General features: G+C 46.7%; 1 protein-coding gene across 1 annotated transcript in view; it reads right to left on the bottom strand.

Moving 5' to 3' along the window:
* Window positions 1-19,268, bottom strand: part of ABL1 (ABL proto-oncogene 1, non-receptor tyrosine kinase) — a 107,151-nt gene extending 87,883 nt beyond the window's left edge. The window contains exon 1 of the mRNA XM_090274909.1: window positions 18,911-19,268. Coding sequence (XP_090131035.1) covers window positions 18,911-19,046 — 136 coding nt within the window. The 5' untranslated portion in view covers window positions 19,047-19,268. The remainder of the gene's footprint in view (window positions 1-18,910) is intronic.
* Window positions 19,269-19,271: the final 3 nt, after the last annotated feature.

The raw sequence follows: 19,271 nt of genomic DNA, 5'->3' as shown, positions 1-19,271 counted from the left end.
AACATCACCCAGTTTCTTTAACCATTCATTCACTCATTCATTCACTCATTCATTCAAAATTTACTGAACAGCTACTACGTGATGGGCACAACACACTCTCTGCTCCAAAGACATTTCAGAGGGAGTGGCAGAGAGGCAAGTATAAAAAAGTGTAATAAATACACAGGGTGCAGCAGGAGCGGAGGAAGTGAAGTCCTCCTCAGTGACCATGTGGGACTCTTAACAGAGGGGGCAGCTGCACGCTGTAATAATTTTCATGCTCCCCCGTCTTCTGAAGAATGAATGAACGCAAGGACCGGTCATTGGTTACTTATTCTGGGCGAGCCAGCATATGAGGCATTTACTATACACGCTTTCCATGCACACCCACATAACAGCCCAAGGAGACAGGCACTAATATCCCTGTTTTTAAAGATTTTTATTTATTTTTAGAGAGAGGGGAAGGGAGGGAGAAAGAGAGGGAGAGAAACATCCATGTGTGGTTGCCTTTTATGTGCCCCCAACTGGGGACCTGACCCACAACCCAGGCATGTGCCCTGACTGGGAATCGAACCGGCGACCCTTTGGTTCACAGTCTGGCGCTCAGTCCACTGAGCCACACCAGCCAGGGCTCGATGCTTCTTTCCCGCTCTTCCTCCCTCTATCCCCTCTCTCTAAAAATAAATTTTAAAAAAATTTTAAGTACGTGATCCACAATCAAGCCTCAATTGAACACTAAAGTGCTCCCAAATTTAAAATTTCAAAATTAGCTAATGTGGGGAAGAGCCGGCGGCTCCTGTCTGGGGCCTCGAGAAGCAGGTGCACAAAGTGTGTGATGCACACAGGACTCAACAGCAGAGCTACAGTTCCAGGCGTCTGCTTTGGTGGGCATTCCTGGGGCTCACAAACAATCGGTCACCCTTCCCTTTCCGGAACACACAGAAGAAGACATTTCCTAGGCCTCCTGCAATGAGGTGAGACCTTGTACCTAGTTCTGGATGTGGGATGTAACGGGAAGTGACCGTGTGTCCCTTCCTGGCTGGAGAAGTTAAGAGTCAGTCAGTTCACAGTTCTCGCTGCTTGCCTGCCCCTCCTTAACGTCACGGAGGCTGCATGTGGCAGGCGTGCAGCCAGCCACAGGACGCGGGGGGCTCCAGCCGTCTGGGTTCCCGGGAAGCGATGTGGGGCAGGGCGCCCTGCCACCGCACCCGCAGATGAACTTCCTGATGGAGCGACTGGGGCTGGAGGGTTGTCTATGGCCACAGCAAAGCCCAGCCTGGCCTGCCTAATCCACACCCTGGAGAAACTCTAGATATGCGCTCTGGGAGCTACAAGGAGGGACAGTCATTTCAGCACTATTTGTCATCACGGAAAAGGCAGAAGCAGCCCTACTAGCCATAAGTTGGAGGATGGGTAAGCCATGGTTTAATCATACCCCAGAACACCATATAACAGAACGAGGACACCTGGACCTACATGCATCAACACGGGTGAATCTTAACAATGTTGCAGAAACAGTTTCAAAGGACATGTATAGAATGGTACCATTTATGTTTTCTTAAACACTATATGATCGTGCTTTGCATGTTTCTAAACATATTTTCAACAAAGGATAAAACCTCTTCCCTAACAATGAACATTTTCCCCCTCTACCAATCAATCACCCCAATCCCATCAAAAAAGTAGCTTCATAGGAAAAGGAACATGTTGTGGATAGGATTTTCCCCCTCTTTAATTTATCCCAACTATTCAATTGTTAAAACTTAGAAAGAATAAGTTAAAAAGTAAATAACGAAAAAGCCTTTACAAGCCAACCTCTGAGTATGTAATTTTCCTTGGCAATATTTTTAAGTAAGAAGAACCACCATAACCATCAGCATTCAAATAAAGATCTTGTATCTCAAACTGAAAAGAAAAATGAATAATTTCATGAAATAATCATAGTCATATACATTCATACATTATAGTTTCCAAAGCTCCTTCACAGACATCGACTCATCTCAGTATCCCTCTGCCCTGGGGGGGAACCTGAGGCTCCATCCTATCCAATCAGCTACAGGCCTTCTCCAAGATCACATGGCTTCACATATCAGGACAAGAGCTAGAAGCAAACATTTATAAACAGTAAATATTTGATCAGGTCAGCATATTCTAACGCCCATACTGCTAACAGCAACCTGGCACCCCAGAAATGTAAACACCTATAATATTTGGAGAGAGCAGATTCTCGTAGGTCAGCAAGGAAACACCACGTAATCCCATTTTCTTAGCCATGACTATGTAAAGTAATGGGCTCTTCAATTTTCCAAGATTGAAATCTGGTACTATTTATTTGTATTAACCTAAAATGAATGTCATATTAAAAGGAGCACAATTAGAATGACATAATACTGTAGATATGTCATTTATTCTGTATCCGTTCATTTATTCTACTCTGCCATACCTTTCTGAACAGGTTTTTAATTCCCAGGTAATTATTAATCTCATCAGCAGTCATGTAATTACCCCTCATAACTCTACAGGAACTCAAGCAATAGATGCTACTGTGCTGGACTACATCAAGGACCAAAAAAATTTTTTTTTCGCAATTTGTTAGAGCAAATCACTGCTTCCAGAGGAAATAAATGGTTAGTGCTTAAAATGTAGAGATAGTTAAATGTCCCTAAAAGTGATCCAGGGCAAACTGCAGCCTGAGAGCAGCAAAAAGATACATCCATATCGTGCCTGGGGTCATGGTCATGGTCATGGTGGGGCTTGTTAAAGATGTCTCATTTAAAAAGATGATTTGGCCCTGGCTGGTGTGGCTCAGTGGGTTGAATGCCAGCCTGTAAGCCAAAAAGTCGCCGGTTCAATTCCTAGGCAGGGCACATGCCTGAGTTGCGGGCCAGGTCCCCAGCTGGGGACATGCAAGAGGCAACCGTTTCTCTTGGACACTGATGTTCCTTGCCCTCCCTTTCTCCCTCCCTTCCTCTCTTTCTAAAAATAAATAAATAAATAAAATCTTTAGAAAATTAATAAAAATAAAAAGATAATTTGGAGGAGAATCAGCACAATATGGATTTTTTATTATTCATTATAATGTTATAAAAGTCACCTCTTAAATTAGAATCACTATATCATTAACTCAAAACTTTATAAAAAAATTTAACAAGATAAAACGGAATAAAGGAGATCTGTAATGTGTCATTGCACTGCACCATATAACAATGCTGTGAGGCACTATCCCACTGTAAAAGAGTAATGTTCTTCTTCAGCTGCGATTTAGTCTATTCTTTCCTTCCTCATACTTATGAAGGTAATAAAAAAGGAAAATTAAAGGGCATAATGTTTTCACACGACAGGATGCTCAAAATCACCAGCCATCAGGGAAATGCAAATTAAAACCACAATGAGGTGCCCACTAAAACAGCTGAGATAAAAAATACTGATAATACTAGTTCTGGCAAGGATGCCATTAACTCTGGCATGCAATGGTGCTGGTAGGGATGTAAAATGACAGTCACTCTACAAAATAGCTGGGTAGTTTCTTATAAAATTAAATGCAGTTATCATCTGACCCAGTAATAAGCATGCCTAGGTCTTTACCCAAGTGTGGTAGGCTGAAAAAAGGCCCTCCAAAGATATTCAACCTGCTCCCTGGAACCAGGTGATGCTACCATATATGGCAAAAAGGGGTCTTTGCATATGTGATCCAATTAAGGATCTTGAGATGAGCAACTTATCCCGGTGGGCGTGAAATGTAATCACAAGTTTCCTTATAAGAGGGAGGCTGAGGAAGATCTGACTACAGAGAGGAGGAGAAGAGGAACCCTGGAAGTGGGGGTCTGGGGGTTTGAGGAGGGGTCACTGGCAGGAGTGCTGGTGGTCTCCAGGAACAGGACCAGGAGCAGAAAGCAACAAGAAAGAGGTCCTTTCCCTAGAGCGTCTGGAGGGAGCAAGGTCTCGCTGACACCATGACTTCAGCCCCATGATACTAATTTCAGACCTCTGGCTTTTGCAACAGTGAAAAATAAATTTCTGTTGTTTTAAGCCATCCAGTTTGTGGTAATTTGTTACAGCAGCCATAGAAAACTAATATGCTAAGTGAATTAAAAATTTATGTTCACACAAAGGTTTAATCATCAATAACGGGAAACAATCCAATGTCCTTCAATAGAGGAATGAATAAACAAACTGCGGTATAGTCATATAACGGAATACTACTCAGCAACGAGAAGGGACAAACTATTGTTACACACAGCACCTGTATGGATCTCAAAGGCCTTACATTCAGTAAGGAAAAAGCCAGTCTTAAAAGGTTCCATTTATAGGACATTCTCAAAAAGACAAAGTATAATGACAAGAAGATCAGTGGCTGCCAGGAGGAAGGGGTGGAGATGGGGCAACTGCAAAGGAGAACAGCATGGGGAAGGTGACTGGGGTTCTGGAACTGGTTTGCGTCCTGGTGTGGCTGCTGGTGTTTGCACGAATCTGTACGTTTTACTTATAGTTTATGTTATATCTCTTCTTACCAAATCAGCACTAGCACAATAACAGAAGAAAATAAAATAACTTTTGAGACGGAAGACTTCCCCAAAGACACTGGGGTCAGCCCACTTTCACTTCATACTTAAATACAAAAGTTAAGCGTTGCAGGGTCGAAAATGCTCCTGTACGGAAAGAGCCTCATAGAAATTCGCCTGTGGCCTTCGTCCTGCAGCCGGCGAAGATGCCGGCGGAAATAACACGGCTAAGTGACATTAAGAAGGGAAGAGACCGAAAGCAAGGGCCTGGAAACCAACTTCCAAATAACCAGCACAGCGTAAGGTTTATGTTAAATTCCTTAAATTGAGAGATTCCCATGAAGTCACGAGGAGAATTATCCATCACAACACAAAGGGGGAAAAGTGCAAATACTCTGGCTGACCAGTAAATGTCTGTAGCAGTGAGTCCTTCTGACCAGGGAAAACTAAAAGTTTGCTTTGCCCGGGCTGGGGTGGCTCAGTGGGTTGAGCACCGACGTGTGAACCAAAGGGTCGCGGTTCGATTCCCAGTCAGGGCATGTGCCTGGGTTGTGGGCCAGGTCCTCAGTCGGGGGAGTGTGAGAGGCAACCACACAATGGTGTTTCTCTCTCTTTCTTTCTCCCTCCCTTCCCCTCTCTCTAAAAATTAATAAAAAATTAAAAAATAAAAGTTTGCTTTACTCCCTGGCTGGTGTCACTCTGTTGGTTGGAGTGTTATCCTGTAAACTGAAAGGTTGCGAGTTCAATTCCTGATCAAGGCACAGCCTGGGTTACAGGTTCAGTCCCAGTCAGGGAGCACATGAGAGGGAACGGATCTATGTTTCTCTCCGTCCCTCTCAAGTCAACAAGCATGTCCTCAGTGAGGATAATTTTTTAAAAATTATTTGTTTGTTTAGTTATTTTTAGAGGGGAAAGGAGAGAGGGAGAGAAACATTACTGTGTGGGTGCCTCTCACGCACCCCCAGCTGGGGACCTGGCCCACAACCCAGGCATGTGCCCTGACTGGGAATCGAACCAGTGACACTTGGTTTGCAGGCCGACGACACTTAATCCACTGAGCCACAGCAGCCAGGGTGAGGATAATTTTTTTTAAAGAAAAAAAAATGTGTTCTCTTTCTCTATGGCTTTTTAACTTCTTCATATGCAATGTTTGTAAGAATGTAGTGTCTTTGAAAAAATTTCTTTAAAAAAAGTCTGCTTTACTGTGTAGCTCTAGATCGGATGTATGGCCACACATGCATAAACCTCAGAACTGACCTCTAGCAAACTAACCTAATATGTCACAGATCAAACTGCTTCCCGAATCCATACAGGTTCACAAAGAAAACCCACGCAGACTCAAAAAATACAGTGTGCTAACCAAGAAGCAGTAGATTTAAATAGAGATCAGATAACTTCGTGCTGAAGAAATAAGAAGTCACAGGAGAGAAGGAGGAGTCTGGTCAGAAGATGGCGCCCCTCGCAGCGCGAAGATCCCAAAGGCCCAAACATCGAGGCCTTCCCTGGGGACAATCGTCAGAAGTGCCATCTCATGCATGAGGATGGAAAGAGCTCTTAAGCTCGCATCCTCCAACCACCCCATAGGAAGTACTTAAAAAAAGTTTACAGTTCAAGCAGGGGTTTTCCCTAGGATTTTCTTGAGGAGCTGCATACCCAGTGTCCCCTTACGCTCAGCTATGACCCACGGGGCTTGTGGGTCACCCTCGATCACCGATATCATGCCACCGTGCGGGAGGCAGGCCGCCCATCTTGGTGGTATCACTGCTAGAGTTTTTTCTTAATCTTCCTCTGGTTTAGTCCTTTTCAGATCGCTTCTTATTACTGACAGGTATGTTATTCTAGAATCATAAACAAGAGCAGCAATGATTACTATTTGTTAGGGGGGCTAACTGAGTGATAGGCACTGTTAGACATGTTTTATTCATTATTTCATTTAATTCTCTCATCGAGTATAAAGTCGAGGTAAGCACTATGATTCCCATTTTGCAAGTGAGGAACCGGACGCCCAGCGAGGTTAGAAAGACCTAGTGCACCCCCCGCACCTAGCAAGGCATGCAGCCCACGGTGTGTACGAGAAATAGCTGCTAAGTCTCCCCAACTGCTGCGGCTCAGTGGTTGTGGCTGAGCATCCTCCTGCAAACCGGAAGGTCACGTGTTAATGCTCGGTCAGGGCACGTGCCTGGGTTGCAGGCTGGGTCCCGGGTTAGGGACATGCAGGAGACAACCAACTGAGGTCTCTCTAGCACATCGATGTTTCTCTCCCTCCCTTTCTCCCTCCCTTCCCCTCTCTCTGAAAATAAACAAATAAAATAGCTTAAATATATATCTACTGTGTCAACGGCTGGTCACACTGCTAGTAAGTGATAAGCTGGGATCGGAATTCAAATAAAAGCACGGTTCCATCACCAGGATCCCTGTTTGACGAGGAGATGGGCACAGAAGCAGGAAACGGTCAAGGGACAAAGGAACTCCTGTTCATTCTACAGCCCGTCCTTTCGTTTCGGGCGAAGTTTGGTTTAGCAGATCCTGTCACACTGTCGAGCCTTACGTCTCCAGGTCCACTCTATTTATGTGAACTTCAATTTGCTAGGAGTACAGTCTACTCTCTTAAAAATAGAATTTTAGCCACAGTCAAGAAGGAATTTAATCAATTCTGGAGTTCCAGGAGATCAAGAAAGCCAAATTTCAACACTGATAAACATTTTTCCACATACGTTTCAAAGAACAAGAATTGAGGTCTATTATCAAAAGAATTCAGGCTGAAATCTGGGGAAAGAACTTTAGAAATCAGAAATCTAAATGGGAAGTCATTTCCCTCTCACTCTGAGAGCGAAATGGGAAATTGCCCAGCAGAAGCCACACATGTCAGGAGGGAGGAAGGGAGTACAAGGAGGTATGAAGAGCTTTGCTACTGTTCGTTGGATTTTTCTCTCCTTCTACAGAAAGCTGCCAATCAAACAGCAGGTGCTCTGTGAGGCAGGCCAGCATGGAACCGCCCACACTCCTGGGAATTAGAAGGTTCCAGGGAAGTACAGCACCCTCCTCACCTCCCTACCTTTTCCCTGCCCACTTTGTCTTCAAAAAGCAAATGGGTAAAAAACATTCAACTCCAAAACTTCAAACACAACTGCAGCGTGTGTGTGCGCACGCGTGCGTATGAGTGTAATTTGCCTGCTCAAAACTGTTTTAGGAATAAGGATACAAAAATAGAGGCTGTTTCTCCACATAATGGAAACTACCAGAGGGTTTTAAACTACAGATTGCGTTTTACAATAGAACAAGGAGTCTAGCATTATTTTGTAACTTCTAAATAGTACGTGGCCCTGGCCTGTGTGGCTCAGTTGGCTGGAGCGTCATCCCATAAACCAAAAAGGTTGCGGGTTTGGTCCCCAGTCAGGGCGCATGCGAGAGGCAACCAACTGATGTTTCTCTCTCACACGTATTTTTCTCTCCCTCTCTCTCCCTTCCCCTCTCTCTTAAGTCAATAAGCATGTCCTTGGGTGAGGATAAAAAATAAAAAATAAAATAAAAGTCGTCATGCCTACTTAAAATGTTTAAAACAGTACGTGCAAGGCCCTGCATGGAGTCCAGCACAGGGAAAGCACCCAAAAAGCAGCTGTAACAGGTAAGGAACACAGGACTATACCTGAGACGGTCATTTATAGGAACCCGTCACCTGTGAGTCAGGGAACGGCCTCCGGTCTCCCTAGCGTGCTTCAGAAGAGACGGAAGTCCTTTTGCTGAAGTGGCCCCGACTTCCAGCCGGCAGACAAGAAGTCTTCAGTAGTCAGCGGAACTTCTCTGAAGGACACCAGGAGCGGGCCCTGGGGTAACGTCTGCAAAGCCACGCGTGCGTCCCCTCGCCCCACTGCTGCGCGGACACCCTCGGGCCCACAAGCTGGCGCGCACAGGTGGCCGAAGCACCAACGCCCTTCACAGACGGCCGCCCTCCGAGCTCAGCCAGAGCTGGGACCGCCGGACGGCACACACGGCGCTGCGACCTGGGCGGGCCTAGCAATGAGCCCTGCACCACGAGGAAGGATTAGCACTGCGGGGCACAGGGCCAGGCTCCTCCCCTGGGCGAGGGTCTGGAAAGGGCACAAGTTCCCCGCCAGGGAAGGTCTGAGCCCGCGCACCGCAGCCCTCACGGCCCGCGGCCCGCAGCTCCGGGGCCACCACTCCCAACAGACCTCCGTTATCCCTTTCCTGAAGCCCGGTCCCTTCCGCTGCATTTCTCCTCCCTGGCTCTCGCGTTCCTCTGTGCGTGCTGGTCCGTACACGCCCGAGGACACGTGTGGCCTGCCCTCTCCTGCATAACCCACAGGGCTGGCCAAGTCACGCGCCCCAGCCAGGGCACCGGTACTCCTGCTCTGCTCGCTCCGCCCCATGTTCCTGACTTTATGGACCACTTTGACTAGGCGAGGATTAATTTTCACTCGAACAGAAATTAAAGTAGCACTGATCATGCTGACTGAACTTCAAATTACTTTCTAAATGAAATCTTCCTTGATTGAATGAGTTACAGAAATGTATCCTGTTTTCATAAAACACAATGTAGCTATTTTGCAGTAATATTTCCTGAAGGCTTTCTCCATTATACCCGTATTTTAATTAAACTTATTTTTAAAAAGCCCTCAAAAAATAAAATAAAATCTGGAAACACCAGGCAGCGAGTCCTGAATTAGCGCCGAGGAGGGTAATTAACCATCACACGTCGCGGCCCAGCCAAAGGAACACGAAGCTACGCAGCGGGCGTCCTGCTCACAAAGCACACTAGCCACCCACCTCTGTGTTTAAAGAGCTCTGCCTTCACTGCTCAACTTTTGAAAGGCTCATGTATCACCAAAAGAGATACATTTCTCTCAGAAAAAAAAGTTCCTTACAGTGTATCCGCTAAACAACGCGTTCTGTTTTGAATGGGAGGAAGAGTAATCAGCTATTATGATACTATTACTCAAAATATCATGGCGGGGGTCAGGGGGAGAGAGGGAGAGAAACATCTGTTTGTCGTCCCACTTCTCTATGCATCATTGGTTGATTCTTGTATGTGCTCGAACCCCCAACCTCTGTGTATTGGGATGAGGCTCTAACCCATTGAGCTACCCGGCCAGGGCATGTTTCAACATTTTATGTGCTCACCTTCATCCGCACAAATGACCTCATCCCCCCAGGTTATCCCACCTCAATCGTGCTTCTCAATCACACTTTCCAGATATGCTAAAAATGGTCAGTTCTTAATTTTCCTTTTTTCCTTGTCAAAAATACCTGAAACTGTTGTATTAAATAACCAGTACATTAAAAGTTTCTGGACTCATGCCTGAATATAGAAAGCACTGAGCAGGTGTTACCTGTTACTACTAGAAGCCTAGGTAAGGAAAGGCAACTCAAAGGCAAACCCTATCCTGACATCTCTCGCCCCTTAGGCGATGTTCTGACGCATCTTGGGCTAGGAGGTTCTTCGGTTAGGACTTATTTTTTGGTTTTCCTCCTGATGGACCATCATCCTCACGAACGGACACTGCTCGGAGACCAAAGCTACTGCAACAGCGAGGCAAACAGCGGCCACAGGAGGTTCCAAGGGAGACCCGCGCCGAGCCGAGGGCCTGGCCGCTGCTCCGCGGCAGCAGGAACCGGCACTGGCCTCCAGCGGACCTGCCCACTCTGCCCCGGGCTCCCCTGCCACGCAGCCCCCAGCAGCCCCCACCGCAGACGCTCTCCAAACCTCAGGCCTGCGTTCCTTAAGCATGGCCCAGGGCTCAGCGCATTAGCTGGAGGTGCCAACCGCAGGGACAAGCCAGGACCTGGGAGAAGCGGGGCTGGCACTGCTGACCCAGGGGATCCCCTAGAAGAGGCGGCAAGGCAAGGGCCAGGCCACGCTCCCACCCCAGACTGCGCTTCAAGGCGCTATAAATAACCTGTTATCTCTGACAACGATGTTACCACAAGGTCCGGCCAACAGTGCACCTTGGGGGTATAATTAGCACACTGCGGTGGGAGAGTAAGATTAACTTCATAAAACAGGATTTTGCCAATTTTACAAAACACAGTGGCGTGTGAAACTGGTATGAAACTAGAGAGCAACACGAATATAAGAAATTATAATACCATTTGTCAGTGGAAGCTGCCATTTTCCTTTCAAAAGAATGGAAAGGGGAAAAACTGATCGGGTTAAAATGTGTTACTTTTTCAATGAAAACACAGTCAACCCCAGTCAAAACGGCTTCAGCAGTAAGGAAAGTGGATCATGCTACCCAATTCAAAGTCCAGGGGTGAGGTGGTGCGGCCCCACACCGGGTCCGCTCTCCTGCCCAGCCCTTCCCCGTCATTTCAGCTCCGGCCTGAGGCCGGCTGCCCTCATGGTTTCCACTGGCCTCCAGAAGCAAAGGTCACCCCACGCCCAATGTCGGGGCAGGGGGGGTGGAGGGGGTGGCCCTGACTCCCCTCAGACTGAGTCAGTCTAGGACGCCATGATTGGCTTAGACCAGTGATGCTCAAGCCTGGCTGCCTGCTGGCATCACCGGGAGAGTTAAAAACTAATACAGAAACACAGAAACAAAAGGAGGAGACACTGGCAGACCTGAGGGTCAGAATGCTCTCCCTCCTGCAACAGTCCCTTCCTCCCTTGCAATCTTCCTTTTGCATGAAGTTTCTCCCCGCTAAACAACAAAACAAAAAACTGAGGCGCAGGGATCTCCCCAGGCCAGTTGAATCAATCCCTGGGGGTGGGACCTGGGCACAAGGCTCTGTAAGCTCCTGAGGAGGTTTTAAAGCACAGCCAGGCTGAAAATGACCTAATCAGGACTCCTCTGGAGCCTGGGATGGGGCCCTTCCTTGGGAGATGGGGGGGGGGGTCGTTCTGTACAATTGTCTATTGAAGTATCTGGCACACAAAGGGCCTGGGGAGATGGTTCACAAAAAGATAAATATGTGTGTCCCTTAAACACGTTAAAAATGCTCAACCTCACGCATAAGAGAGCTACTAATTAAAACCACACTAAGATAGTATTTCTTATCAGATTGGTAGAAGTCCCAAAGTCTGACAGTCCACTCTCTTGACTAGGCTTTGGGAGTGCGGCCACTGCTGTGCATTACTAGCAATAGGAGTACACCCTAGTACAAGGTGGAAGGGACTCTGGGAATAATACCTACCAATATAATGTCCATACTAATGTCTATCTACTATTCATCTATTAAGTCAATATCTACCTACTAATAAAAATTACCAAAGCGTTAACCCCTTTAGCCCAGCACTTCCACTCCCGGAAGTCCCTCCCACAGCTGGACTTGCACACGTGGAAACGACAGATATAAGGTTATTCTTGGAGCAGCACCGTCTGTAACAGTTTAAGACTGGGAATAAGCAATTTTACAGAAACAGGGGACTAGTTGAGAAATCAATGTTACTTCCGAGATAGTGAGGCACAATACAGCCATAAGAAAAAGAAAGATATTGATTGGATTGGCCAGAAAGTTCTTTCGGTTTTTCCATAAACTGGCTCTAGTAATGCTTAGTTGTCTTTAACCTCATTTGAAACCATTTTGTAAGATTGTATTGTGACAGCTGTCATATCATCGTGCTCTTAAAAAAAAAACAGAATTGGTGAATTTTTGTGTAGCCATTTTAATACTGAAGATGGAAGAAAATACTCAACATTTTCGGCATATTATGTTTATTATTTCAAGAAAGGTAAAGACGCAACTGAAACACAAAAAGAGATCTGTGCAGTGTGTGGAGAAGGCGCTGTGACTGACCGAACGTTTCACGCGTGGTTTGCGAGGTTTCCTGCTATGGATTTACTGGATGATGTTCTGTGGTCAGGCAGACCGGTGAAAGCTGACGGCAATCAAATCGAGACATTACTTGAAAACAATCAATGTTCTAACACAGGAAAAGTTGACATACTCGAAATATCCAAATCAATAAAGTTATTAGTGAAAATGAAAAATGTGTCTTTCATTTTATGGAAAATACTAAATGGACTTTTTGGCCAACCCAATATATTCCCATACAGAGAGATCCCGAGGATAGAGTAAGTGAATGACAAAAAGTAAAGCACACAACAGTACATATCGTACGCTACCTTTTATATAATAAATACATATGTGCTGTGTTTACAAAAAGAAACAGTGAAATGATAACAAAACTGGTTTCCCAGAGGCAGCAGCGAACAGCAAAGGGGAAAGGGGCTGGGGTAGAAGCCAGCTCCTCAGAACATACATTTGTAATACAGTCTGCAGGTCAAACCAGAAAATAGAGATTCGGAATTATTAAATTTAATTTGAAAATGAATTTTAAAAGTGGCCACAAAGCTTATAGGGAAATGTATAGGTTTTTAAAGTTTTTGAATTATAAAATTAAAGTTAGTAAAGCATTAAATTGTAAATTATAAAAGCATAAACAGGTATGTTTGTTACACACTACTGTCTCTAAACATCTGAACACCAAAGGGTAAGAATATTCAATAGAATATAAAAAACAGGATGAAAAAATAAAAATTTTCATTAAATCAATTCTAAATCTAAATCCCCCTCATTTCAATGTTGTGAAGATTTTCAAAAAGCATTAGTTCATATTCAAAAAGTAATGTTTTTGATAGGAAAAAAAAACTCAAGCTATCAAAAAACCCACCTGATTTCTATCCCAGCTCTATGACGTATCAGCAATATAATCCTAAAAGCACTACCTTACCCCCCTGAACCGCAGCTTTCTCTGCTGAAAAACAGGAATAATGTCTACCCTACTTACACCACAGATCCAGTGCATATATTAAAGTATCTACTTACAAAATACTTCAATCTTACACATTCACAAAAGACACTTTTTGCAACTTAGGATGCTGCAGAATCACCACTAAAACCCCCGAATCACCCTATATAATGTTGTAAAGCAGAAAGGGCAGAAGTCTGTTGAACCTACTCAACACCAAGGCAAATAGGGAGGTTGGGTGTTTGTTTTGTTTTCAGATTCCACCTGTAAGTGAAATCACGCGGGATTTGTCTTTCTCTGCCTTTTTCACTTGGTATAATGCTCTCTAGGTCCAACCATGTTGTTGCAAATGGAAAGATTTCACTGTTTTTATTGCTGAATAATATTCCATTGCATGCATACACACACACACACACATTAAATCTTCAATTTTGATTTAGAAAAAAAAATAAAGAGAAATGGAATTTAAAACTTAAAGATGAGTTAAAATCATTCCCGTGCAAAATTTGAATGTCGAATCCCTCCGAAAAGATTCAAACTCATCCTACAGAGAAATGTAGTCTTAATTTCATCAACTACTGAATGTCACATACGTGGAGATGTCTCCTTTGCGGACATAACCCATTTTCCTAGTTTTAAGTACCATCTATGAGCTGATGACTCCCAGGTTCTCTGTCTAACCTGGACCTGTCCCTTGAATTCACGCTGGTAGACTTGACTGCATATTTGGCACACCCACCCGAATCCATATAATCTCAACTGCAGCGTGCCCCAAGGACGGTCGGGGTCTTCATCTCCCTGACCCACCTCCCAAAGCTACTCCCCTAAGCTACATGTCAGGGAATGTCAATTTTCCAGTTATTCAGTCCAAAAATCCTGAGAGTCACCCTTGACTTCACTCACATGCCACATCTCACATCTACTCCAAGGGCAAATCCAGTGAGCTGTGCCTTCAGACAGTCACAGAATCGGGCCCCACCACCCCGGGCCCCTCCCCAGTCCCTGCCGCCATTATTCTCGCCTAGAGCAGCGCAGCTGACCCCTAAGTGTCATGAGTCCCCGCTTCCTCCTGGCTCTCCCTCAGAACGCAACAGCCAGAGAGCTCTTATTAAGGCACGAATCAGGTCCTGTTAGGCCAGACTTCCCCGAAGGCTCCCAAACCACAAGAGTTAAAGTAAAAATCCTTGAAATGGCCAACCAGGCCACCTTCTTCAGCTCATCTCCCTCCACCTCCCATCTTGTGAAATAACTGCCCTTTGGCTCTCTCTGCTCCAGCTACTCCGGGCTTTCGCTTGGACATGCTAAGCAAGCTCTATCCACCCTGATTCCTACCGTCTGAAATATTTTTACCCCATTATTTTACTAATTTAGCTTACTGATGGCCTGTCTCATCCCACCAGAAATTAAGTTTGTTCACTAATGCAGCACCAAGGACTAAAACACTACCAGGTACATAGTGTGTGCTCAGTAAATATTCACTGAGTAAAGAAGGAAACACCAAAAGGAAAAGAGGTTTTACTAGTGAATGTTTTCAATCCTGTTTTATCAATTCTCTTAAAGGTGGATTTTCTTAGTCAAGCAACTGAAATTTGGAAGGAACATATGGTACATGAAACAACATCATGGTTTCCTTTTGCTCCCCACCCCCAACATATAACTAGCCCTTTAGAGACTGAATAATCCCAGCAAAAAGCTATCATGTCCCCACTTCTTTCAGATTCACCACCACCGCCATTGCCACCACCATCGCTGCCACCACCACCATCATCACCGTCACCACCACCATCAGCACCATCATCACCATCACCACCGCCACCACCATCACCACCATCGCCATCATCATCACCACCGCCACCACCATCACCACCATCGCCATCATCACCATTGCCACTGCCGTTACCACCATCACCACCACCATCATCACCATCACCACCATCATCACCACCACCATCACCACCACACATTATCTTGGCTTCCAGATTCATAGCTGATCCAACACTGTGTTATGCCTGCAAGTTTTTAAATCTAACCTACATGAATGTTAACAAACTCTAGAAAGATCAAGAACAATTTGTAACACAAAGTGAGACAGTGCTAGTGTTCCCCTTGAGAAATACTCAAGGTCCAAAGAAATTGCTTTGTCTCCAGTAAACGTAACTTTCATAAATTCTTTCATAAAAAGGTGCTGCAAGGAAGTGACTACTTGGTTGGGCTGCCATATGTCCCGTTCTTAAATCTTCACCTTTATTTATTTATTTATTTTGTCACAAAGTAACACCAATCTGTTGTAAAAAGAAATCTGGAATATCACAAATGCAAAGTAAAAAGTGAAAGTTTTCTCCTATTCCACCTAAATCCCAATTCTGTGAATTTCAAGTACAAAGATAATTTATTTTTACAAAAATGGGGCCACACGATGCAGGCTGATCTCCAAATTCCTTTTTTCCCCTTACCACTACACGGACATCTTTCGGTGTTAGTACTTCATAGTATGCTGACAATAAACATCCTTATGTGCCTTTTTTTCTTTTCTTATTTTAAAGATTTTATTTATTTATTTTTAGAGAGAGAGAAAGAAAGGGAGAAAGAGAAGGGGAGAAACATCGATGTGTGAGAGAAACATTGATCAGTTGCCTCTCACAGGCCCCCAACTGGGGAACTGCCCCTTTACCCTCAGCCACCCAGGCCTGTGCCCTGACTGGGAATTGGACGCGTCAGCCTTTAGTCTGTGGGATGGTGCTCGACCCGCTGAGCCACACCAGCCCGGGCTTATGTAGCTTCTTGATATACTTTCTATAGCAGCAGTCCTCACAATTTTTATTTCAAGATCTCTTCGACCCTGTGAAAAATTATTGAGGACCCCAAAGAGCTTTTGTTCATATAGGTTATCTCACCATTATTTTTCATATTAGAAATTTAAACTGAAAGTTTTCAATGGTTTAATTATTCATTTAAAAGTAAAACTTTTCCACCCTGGTCAGTGTGGCTCATTTGATTAGAATACCATCCCGTGAACCTGAAAGGTCGTAGGTTCAATTTCCATCATGCCTAGGTTGGGGGCTCGAGCCCCTCTGGGGCATGTGGGAGGCAACCAATCGATGTTTCTCTCACCTGGATGCCTCTCTCCCCCCACTCCCCCCAATCCCTCTCTAAAAGCAATGGAAAAAATGTCCTTGGGTGAGGAATCATAAATAAATAAACTTTCTGTTATGACTGGAAAATAACTCTTTCACTGTGATTTTAGATAACTGTAGATATTCTTTGAAGCTACACCAAAACCTGGTAACTGGTAGCTTCTTAAAGGTTAGTTGTGATGTAGAATCTAAAACTGTATCAATGAATTTCTGTATTCTGTCACATTAAAATCCACTGGTCTGGCCTTGGCTGGGTCCCTTGGTTGGTTGGAGTGTCCTGCTGTGCATTAAAGGGTTGAGGGTTCGATCCCCGGTCAGGGCACATACACAGGCTGGCAACCAGCTGATGTTTCTAACGTCAATTTTTTCTCTTTCTGGCTCTCCCCCCACCCTCTGTTCCTCCCTGCCTCTCTCTCTAAGATCAATAAAACACATAACCTCTGGTGAGGATTTAAAAAAAAAAAAATCCACCCTAATCGGTGGCTCAGCTCGTTGGAGCGTCATCCAGTGCACCAAAGGGTTGTGGGTTCGATTCCCGTCAGGACACATACCTAGGTTGTGGGTTTGATCCCTAGTTGGGTGCGTATGGGAAGCAACTGATTCATGTTTAGCTTTCATATCAATGTACTGCTCTCGCTCTCGCTCTCTCTCTCTCTCCTTCCCTCTTCCTTTCTCTCTCCAAGATCAATAAATGTACCTTGGGTGTGGATTTTTTTTTAAGTTTTTAAAAATCCATTGGTCTATCTTGCACCTTGAATGAATCTTTTACCTGTGTGTGATTTTATAATATCATGTGCTGATCACTGAATTATGTAGATCTTCCAAATAATGCATTTCCTTTTAAGATATGAAAATACCACATTTGTAAATATCACCACCAAGCTTTATATCACAGTGGCATCTCCAAGTTTGCCACAATGCTATTTTTTGCTGGAAAACTAACATTTTGTCATTGGCAACAGATACTTCCAGTTTTCTTTGAAAGACTCCTTTACACATGTTTTGGTCTCGATAACCACAGTCTGTCAGTCGTAGTTTTTCATCAGTTTCAAGTAGACATGACAGTCCCTGAGAAGAGCAGCCAGTCCAGCTCGCCACTCCGACAGCGGCCCCGGCGCTCTTCCCAGAGATGCTCGGAAGCAACTGACACGCTTCACGCACTCTTCCCATTCCACCCCACCAAACGTCAGAGGCGTCTACACGAGGGTCAAGAGGTCATGAAACTACTCATTGCTGTTCCACCAAAGACATTCTTAAGTGCGAACTTCTTTAATGACTTATTTATTTCTACCGTGCGTGCATGGCAGGCACACCAGAGCTGCCAGTACGTATAGCCCTGGTCCACGCTAACAGGAGGCCCAAGTGACACCTTAGTATTGCGTTAACGGGCGAACAGCTTTAACCCCGGGCCCCCAAAGGGGTATCCGGGACAGCCGGGGGACTACACTGCTCCGTACCAGGGCAGTTTCCTGGAAGGGCCATTACCGGGTCACCCGTCCGTACATTTTAAATGCTGGTAAGTTGGGGCGAAGCCCTCCCGAGAGCCTGCACCGAAGTCCCTGCTGAACCTGGGAAGCTCGGGAACCTAACACATTACCCTATTTGCCTAAAACCGCTGCTAAAGTAAGACTAGATCTTTCAAGGCGAAGTAAACCCCAAGTACTCAGAGGACGCAGACGAGGTGGCTGTTCCCCTGTAAGGACGTCAACCCAAGTGCCAGCTCACTGAACACAGGCCTCGCGGACCGCGCTCACCCACCGCCGGAGGCGTCCGTGGCTGAGCTTCCCAGCGCAGGACACCTGAGCGCGGCCTCCCTTTGCCCACAGGGCGGGCGGCTCCCCGACACGTGACCGTGAGACCCCCAGTCCGAACAATGTCAGGCTACAGCGGTGCAGAGAGGCCCCTCATTACTGGTTCGCGGGGGGCCCTGGCACAGACTTCTAGCTGACCCGCAGCTTTCAGTTTTCCCAGAGTGACGGGGAGCGAGTCGTGCCCCGCGTACGACCTGAACTCAGATGCCAGCTGTGTCCATAAGTGTCAAAGGCCACCTTTCGGCCCCACATGCCACCTGAACGAAGCAGGGAGAGAGGAGGGCAGCTCCGCGCGCGGGGAAGGGGATCCCGTCGTATGAAAAAAACCACCTCGAGGGCAGCTGGGCGTCCTCGGTGCTCCCCGCCCGCCCGCCCCACAGCGCCCCAATGCGCGCGTTTGCAAGGCCCGCCTGTGACCGAGAAGGTGCAGGTACGAGTGACCGCGGGGGTCAGGAGGGCGGACGCGCGTGGGGGCACAGACCACCCGGGGCCGCGGGAGCCGTGGGCACCGGCGCGCGGAGGGGGAGCGCCGAGCCACCGCACTCACGGACTCTGGATCCCGCGACCGCGCCTCCCCGGGAAGCTGGAGCGGCGACACGGCTCGGTCAAGGTCGACCCGCAGTCGGTGAGACGCCGAAGCAGGCGACAAGCCAAGCCGCTTCGAGGCGCCCAGCAGCTCGGTCTCCTACCCAGAGAACGACGGTAACGGGCGGTCCACGCGGCCCCGGCCCCCCCCCCCCGCGCCCCTGAGCGGGTGACCCGCGCGCGCCCACTCACCGTGCTCCACGAACACGTTGCAGTGCAGCGCCCCGTGGCGGGGCGCCTCCCTCCTCCCCGCGCCTATGATGAAGTGCAGGGCAGGCAGGCTGGGCCTCCGCTGGTCCCCAAGAACTTTTCCCGGCTGCTGCCCCATAAAGCACGGATGCGCGCCCCTTTCCGGGAGGGGGCGCGGGGCGTCTGCGGGCGGGCGCGCGCGGCGCGGGGCTCCCCCTTCACCGCCGGCCGGCCGGTCCGCGCTCGACGTCGGTCACCCCAGGAAGCAGTTTCCAGGCTGACACATGTCAACACGCGGGAGGTCCCCTTAGAGTCGCGGCCGATCCATCGGAAGGGACGGGGCGGCGAGGCTGCCTCCCGAGTG

The sequence above is a fragment of the Furipterus horrens genome, unplaced genomic scaffold (assembly GCF_987537825.1).
Source record: "Furipterus horrens unplaced genomic scaffold, mFurHor1.1.pri manual_scaffold_4, whole genome shotgun sequence".
Lineage (NCBI taxonomy): Eukaryota > Metazoa > Chordata > Mammalia > Chiroptera > Furipteridae > Furipterus > Furipterus horrens.
This window is presented reverse-complemented; position numbering and strand designations above follow the sequence as displayed.